Source organism: Phyllobates terribilis, unplaced genomic scaffold, assembly GCF_046119375.1.
Source record: "Phyllobates terribilis strain yellow unplaced genomic scaffold, ASM4611937v1 Scaffold_1__5_contigs__length_1240528914, whole genome shotgun sequence".
Taxonomy (NCBI): domain Eukaryota; kingdom Metazoa; phylum Chordata; class Amphibia; order Anura; family Dendrobatidae; genus Phyllobates; species Phyllobates terribilis.
The window spans coordinates 857,104,359-857,112,283 of record NW_027362761.1 but is presented as its reverse complement, the minus strand read 5'-3'; the positions used below and the strand labels follow the sequence as shown (position 1 = coordinate 857,112,283).

Sequence of the window (7,925 nt, the reverse complement as noted above, 5' to 3'; positions counted from 1 at the left end):
TAAGTAGTTAAATTATTAACCCCTTAAGGACCAGGCTATTTTGTAAGGAAATGTCACAAAAAGAGCTATTGTTTAAATCAGGTTGTTGTGTTAAATGTATTTTCTAAATATTTTTTTTTTATATTTGGGTTGATTTTTTCATCTAACAATTTATGAAAAATAAAAAAAAAGAACTCTTGTAATTTTCACACTGACCACTGAGACTCCTACTTGCTGTTGTATCTGGAAATCCACATGTACATTAGCTACAATGAACAGACTGTGAGTAATTTTTGTACTGAAGCATCTAATAAGTGTGTGCAAAAGTCATTGTGAAGGGAGAGGGAGCAGGGGGAGCTGTGACATGACCTATTGTGATTCGTGGATATGGTATTATCAACTCTGTATAGAAGCGTTGGCTGTCATTGTAGTCCTGCCTCTGCTGATAAAGAACCTGCTGAAAACACATCCTGAAAAGGGACAGGGTGTTAGAGACTAAAAAGTCCCAGTGGTCAATGGAAAAATCACAAGATTATAAATTACAGAATTAGCAAAGATCATGATATGAAAAAAATACTGGCAAAAAAATAACAAATAATGCATGGAACACAAAAACCTGATTTAAACAATAGGTCATTTTATGAGAACACATTTCCTTTTAAAGTCAAATTTCTTTTTTTTTTTTTTTTTTTCTGAAAAACATAACTTTTTTTTAATATTTACCTTAGATGTAGCAATACATGTTGCTTGCTTCTTCAGGATAAGCAATATTTTCCAGTAGCATTATATTGTATCACATACAATTTATTGATTACATTTTAATAGTGCTTGTCAGTGGGAAATAAATACTGCCGGGTTTTTTCCTCTTTCTTTTTTCTTAAATGTGTTACCTTAACTCTGCGGGTCACTAAGGCAGCGACATTCCATCTATAATACATGAACCACTGTAGCCAGTCACTGTGATCAGCGGTCTCATCCCATATACCATCACCCTGTAACCATGACACATAGGGAGCAGCAGAGAGTGATGGATGAGGATAGGAACACTAAATATACATCAGGCAATTTCTCATTTTTGCGTTTTCGTTTTTTTATATCTCTTCCTCTTCTTCCAACGGCCAAGACTTTTTCTAACATTATTTTTCCTTCTAAGTTGCCTTATAACCATAGGCTTGATTTTTGCAGGGTGGGATGTAGGTTTGATTGACGCTGTACATTTTAAAATTCAGTGTACTGGAAAACAGGAAAAAAGCCAAGTGTAGTGAAGTGGTGAACAAAAAATAAAAAAAAGCATGTTTAGCTTTAGGATTTAGCATTTTTTGGCACAAGCACAGCAATGTCTGGAATGCATATACTTCGCTGCATGACCCAACTAAACAATAAGTTATGGATTTATTTATCATATCATTTTATACCATTCAGGCTTTTCATCACTGGTGCTTGAAGTTTATATTTAGTGAAGAGTTGCTTGGCTTAAATGGCCATGACAAACATTTGTTGTGTTCTGAATGTATATTTCTAACAGGATTTACAACTCTTTGTTTCACAAATATGCCATCATACAAAAAATACTTTAGGAACAGACAATGCATAGCATTCATTATAGAAGGCAGGCCACTGACATGTTTAGGTTTCAGAATTTTATTATACAGATTAATTAAAATAAACATTGATTTAAACAATTTCGCAAATGTAATTTTCAGTTTTCTTTACGATGTAGAAAAAAGGTAAAAGCAGGCACAAGCAAAACCTAGGGTTCAAAACATCAGGATTGTACGAATGCTGAAAAAAAAATTAACAATATAGTTCATTTGAGGAGGAAATAAAATATACAGATATGTACAAACGCTACGTTGAAGATGAAATAATCTCTAAAAGGCCTAAGGTTAAACATGACACATTGCCTTAAATATAAAGAACAAAACAGAAAAAAAAATATTATATAATATATATACAGTACAGACCAAAAGTTTGGACACACCTCATTTAAAGATTTTTCTGTATTTTCATGACTATGAGAATTGTACATTCACACTGAAGGCATCAAAACTATGAATTAACACTTGTGGAATTATATACTTAACAAAAAAGTGTGAAACAACTGAAAATATGTCTTATATTCTAGGTTTTTCAAACTAGCCACCTTTTGCTTTGATGACTGCTTTGCGCACTCTTGGCATTCTCTTGATGAGCTTCAAGAGGTAGTCACCAGAAATGGTTTTCACTTCACATGTGTGCCCTGTCAGGTTTAATAAGTGGGATTTCTTGCCTTATAAATGGGGTTGGGACCATCAGTTGTGTTGTGCAGAACTCTGGTGGATACACAGCTGATAGTTCTACTGAATAGACTGTTAGAATTTGTATTATGGCAAGAAAAAAGCAGCTAAGTAAAGAAAAACGAGTGGCCATCATTACTTTAGGAAATGAAGGTCAGTAAGTTTGAAAAATTGGGAAAACTTTGAAAGTGTCCCCAAGTGCAGTTGCAAAAACCATCAAGCACTACAAAGAAACTGGCTCACATGAGGACCGCCCCAGGAAAGGAAGACCAAGAGTCACCTCTGCTTCTGGGGATAAGTTTATCCGAGTCACCAGCCTCAGAAATCGCAGGTTAACAGCAGCTCAGATTAGAGACCAGGTCAATGCCACACAGAATTCTAGCAGCAGACACATCTCTACAACAACTGTTAAGAGGAGACTTTGTGCAGCAGGCCTTCATGGTAAAATAGCTGCTAGGAAACCACTGCTAAGGACAGGCAACAAGCAGAAGAGACTTGTTTGGGCCAAAGAACACAAGAAATGGACATTAGACCAGTGGAAATCTGTGCTTTGGTCTGATGAGTCCAAATTTGAGATCTTTGGTTCCAACCACTGTGTCTTTGTGCGACGCAGAAAAGGTGAACGGATGGACTCTACATGCCTGGTTCGCACCGTGAAGCATGGAGGAGGAGGTGTGATGGTGTGGGGGTGCTTTGCTGGTGACACTGTTGGGAATTTATTCAAAATTGAAGGCATACTGAACTAGCATGGCTACCACAGCATCTTGCAGTGGCATGCTATTCCATCCGGTTTGCGTTTAGTTGGACCATCATTTAATTTTCAACAGGACAATGACCCCAAACACGCCTCCAGGCTGTGTAAGGGCTATTTGACCAAGAAGGTGAGTGATGGGGTGCTACGCCAGATGGCCTGGCCTCAACAGTCACCAGATCTGAACCCAATCGAGATGGTTTGGGGTGAGCTGGACCGCAGAGTGAAGGCAAAATGGCCAATAAGTGCTAAGCATCTCTGGGAACTCCTTCCAGATTGTTGGAAGACCATTTCCGGTGACTACCTCTTGAAGCTCATCAAGAGAATGCCAAGAGTGTGCAAAGCAGTCATCAAAGCAAAATGTGGCTACTTTGAAGAACCTTGAATATAAGACATATTTTCAATTGTTTCACACTTTTTTGTCAAGTATATAATTCCACATGTGTTAATTCATAGTTTTGATGCCTTCAGTGTGAATGTACAATTTTCATAGTCATGAAAATGCAGAAAAATCTTTAAATGAGAAGGTGTGTCCAAACTTTTGGTCTGTACTATATATATATATATATATATATATATATATATATATATATATATATATATATATATATATATATATATATATATATATATATATATATATATATATATATATATACACACACACACTGCTCAAAAAAATAAAGGGAACACTCAAATAACACATCCTAGATCTGCATGAATGAAATATTTTCATTGAATACTAATGGAAATCAAATTTATTAACCAATGGAGGCCTCGATTTGGAGTCACCCACCAAAATTAAAGTAGAAAAACACACTACAGGCTGATCCAACTTTGATGTAATGTCCTTAAAACAAGTCAAAATGAGGCTCAGTATTGTGTGTGGCCTCCACGTGCCTGTATGACCTCCCTGCAATGCCTGGCCATGCTCCTGATGAGGTTGCGGATGGTCTCCTGTGGGATCTCTTCCCAGACCTGGACTAAAGCATCCGCCAACTCCTGGACAGTCTGTGGTGCAACGTGACGTTGGTGGATGGAGCGAGACATGATGTCCCAGATGTGCTCAATCGGACACAGATGTGGGGAACGGGCGGGCTATTCCATTGCTTCAATGCCTTCATCTTGCAGGAACTGCTGACACACTCCAGTCAAATGAGGTCTGGCATTGTCCTGCGTTAGGAGGAACCCAGGGACAACCGCACCAGCATATGGTCTCACAAGCGGTCTGAGGATCTCATCTAGGTACCTAATGGCAGTCAGGCTACCTCTGACCAGCACATCCTAATGTGAACAGGTGCAAGCTGCAGAAACTATATATCTATATCTTAACAGCTGCAAGGCGCGGTGACAATGAATGAAACGCCGAACACGCCAAAATACTCGGCGAGCACCTGAGCGTGCTCGCAGAAAAGGTTAATGAGGCATACTTGCTCATCACTAATAATGATCCTAGACAAACATAAAAATCCACAATAGACTACCTCAAAAAGCGCAAGCTGAAGATTTTTACAATGGCCCTCACAGTCCCCTGATCTGAACATCATTGAAAATCTGTGGCTAGAGCTCAAAATAGGAGTGAACGCAAGATGACCCAGTAATATCACTGAACTGGGAAAATTTTCCAAGGACGAATGGATGAAAATCCCTCAAACAAGAATTGAAAGACTCTTAGCTTGTAAACGCTTTTTGTAGCCAGATAAGAGTTTTTCAAAAGGAGGTGCTACTAGGTACTAAACATTCAGTAATAACAGTAATTTTGACCAGGGGTTCCCAAACTTTTACATGCTACTGTATGACACCCACTATTGCCACATATAAAAAAAAAAAAGTAAAGTGAAATAGTGAAGTAATCGTTTTACAAACTTTGATCAAAATTGTGTAAGCCAACCACCAGCAAGAAGGTCACCTCATTGAACCTCATCTCTATTGACTAACCTCTCTATGTGCCAAACCAATCCAAAAATTAACTGGTGAAGAGATAGGTTTTAATTAGAGCCAGAGCTAAACTGGATTCTATTTTGGGAAAGATGAGTTGATAAGGGTGCAGGGCCCCATGGGCTGCCATTCCTCAAAATGGACAACGCAGAAAACTTAGTGCAAATCCTATAGCATTAAATTAATGTGCATGTATGCTGTGGCCAGTATACAGACCTATATGCAAACACTATGCAACAGCACTGCCATTAATGAATACATTAATTCTACTATTGATGGACATAAAAAGTGTGAGGCATTTAATTTACAGTTTTGATCAAAATTAGGCGAGTCATCCACCAGCAACAAGGTGATTCCATTGGATGGACCCTAACTCTTAAAAAAACAAGACCAGCATTCTTTATAGTATTAAATGGTTTTCTACATTGCGTATTGGCGGTATGGCTGCACCCTGGCCATGCGTCATACACAAACCCATTTTTCCCAGATAGGTTTTAATTGGATATATGGGTGTATTTAGAGTAGCTGACCGACAGCTGTAAAAAGACTGCTGATTGGTGGTCGTTTAATTGCCTTTTAGGCAGGCCAACCGCACTTCTATGCGCATAGAACAATCATGTTAAAAGCTTTTCTTGGTAGCACTTGTCCTGTTTATACAGGAGGATATTCTGCCTACAATAATGGTTTGTAAGCAAGCTAAAAAATCATTTCATCCAACGAACGAGCAGTTCGCTTGTTCAGTGGGCGATTGTCAACCGGTTTAGACAAGCCAATTATTGGGCTATGAGTACTCCTTTCAAAGCCTGCGCAACGGATTATCAGGAATGAGTATTCTTAGTGTGAATCTAGCTTTAAGATAGATCTGGTCTCTTACCTATTTGAGGTCAAGTTAGGCTCATAGATGGAGAGTTCATAGGAGTTAATTTAATATTAAATCTTAGGGTCCCATCTGAGGTAAGGTCACCTTTTTGATGGTGGATAGCTTAAGCAATTTTGATCAAAACTGTAAACTAAGTACCTCACATACATGTGTAGCAAAAGTGGAATTCATGTATTCAGTAATGGCAAAGTGCTGCTGGACAGTGTACAGTACGTATTTATGAGGCCATCTATGCATCCTTGACAGTTTATATAAATTAAAACTAAAGAGCTCAATTACATTTGTGTGTAAAATCTCAACATCCTTCACAGACACATTTTTTCTTATTTTTGGAATATTTTTCATTATTCATGACAGTCATTTATTATCTGAATCCAGCAGTATCAGAATGCTATCTGACATGATTTTAAAAGCTAAAACTTGATTAGTAGGCACAATAATACTGATAAAAACGGCAATGGCCAAAGTCCATGTTAGTTTTGCTAATTTAGCATGAGGAAAGCAAGGTGAATAGTACTTAGAATTTGGTATATTCTAAATCGTTAAAAATTGGGTAACTATTAGTGATGACGCACTAACTGAGCACAAGTACACAAGTTTACTGTTGAAACCAGAAAAAAAAAAAATGTAAAACCATGTTTGACAACGGTATACAAAAGTAGATAACAGCACTTTAGAATTCACAGTTCATCAAAAATGTATTCAAATCAAAGAAAATTAAAATGCCAAATCAATTAGATATACGAGTATATCGATAATACATAAAATCCTATACCTAATTAAAAATATGCATTAAATGATCATAAACCAGGGTTGTAACTAGGTGGAAAACCATGAGGGGCATTTGTCCCTGGTGCAGTCAGCAGGGGGTCACCATCAGTGGTCTAACATGTCTTCCAGGTAGCAGCATTTTGCTGCCCCTGTGAGTGGGATTTGGTTATCCTCTGAGCCGGTTGTTAAACTGACAGCCAGCTCAGAGAACAGGTAAACTGCCAGCTCTTTGCAGTCAAATGTATGCATGTCTTTCAGATGCAAATACAATTGAAGTTCTGACCACCATGTCTGGGGTCAAGGTATAATGGAAGACGATGGGAAGGTAAGTGCTTGAATGAAGTCGAATATACTGGGGCCTTTTATCGTGGGATGAAATAGTGTGAGGGGACAATATGGGGGTTGGTAGTGTGAGGAGGTACTGTATACAGAGAGGATACTACGGGGAAGGGGTGTCACAGTGTTAGGAGACAGTATGAAGCATTCAACATGAGGGCATGGGGGTGGTGGGGGACACCGTTAGGCTGCGTGCCCACGAAGCATTTTCCAAGCGTTTATGCTGCGGAATTTACGCAGCGTAAATGCTTGGGAAACGCTTGGTAATCCGCCCCCCATGGTCCCCAATGACAAGCCGCAATGTCAATGCCCATGCTGCGGATTTTTCCGCAGCATGTCCATTAATTTTGCGGACACGCAGCGTAATCGCCGCCATTGACTTGCATTGGACCGCGTGACATCCGCATCACTACATGTGGATAAGCGGATATCACACGGTTCAATGTGCGGATGGTACCCAGGTCTGGAGGAGATAAGACTCTCATTCTGACCTGGGTACCATAGAAACTGTAAAAAAAAAAATTTTAAATAAAAAATAAAGCTTATACTTACCTTCTGATGTCCTCCCGGTGTTTTGTCTGCTCCGTCCGGTCTCTTGCATTGCTCGCGCTGTTGTGAAGGACCTGCCATGACGTCATTGAGTCATGTGACCTGACATAACTCAATGACGTCACAACAGCGCGAGCAATGCAAGAGACCGGACGCAGCGGAGATAACACCAGGAGAACACCGGAAGGTGAGTATAATCTTTTTTTTTTTAATTTTTACCATTCTTATTCTTTTTTTTTTTAACTAACTTGGTCACACTACTATAAATCCATGCCGGTTGCATGGATTTATATAGTGTGAACAAGTTGTCAAGCACTTTTCCAAGTGATGCTAAAATCGCTTGGAAAAGCGCTTGATAACCCGCATGCAGAAATGCATGCAAAGACGCTTGACAAACGCTTCTACCTGGCAGGAAAAACGCTTGCGTTTTTCTTGCCAGGGAGAA

The 7,925-nt window shown here is 39.0% G+C and overlaps 1 protein-coding gene across 2 annotated transcripts in view; it reads right to left on the bottom strand.

Annotated features, from left to right (window-relative positions):
• Nucleotides 1-830: 830 nt before the first annotated feature.
• Nucleotides 831-7,925, bottom strand: part of LOC141153700 (alcohol dehydrogenase 1-like) — a 54,794-nt gene continuing 47,699 nt past the window's right edge. The window contains exon 9 of one of the 2 annotated variants that reach the window (XM_073638770.1): nucleotides 831-1,212. In XM_073638770.1, the coding sequence (XP_073494871.1) occupies nucleotides 1,128-1,212 (85 nt within the window). In that variant the 3' untranslated portion in view covers nucleotides 831-1,127. The remainder of the gene's footprint in view (nucleotides 1,213-7,925) is intronic. The other variant, XR_012247342.1, reaches the window with a different exon arrangement.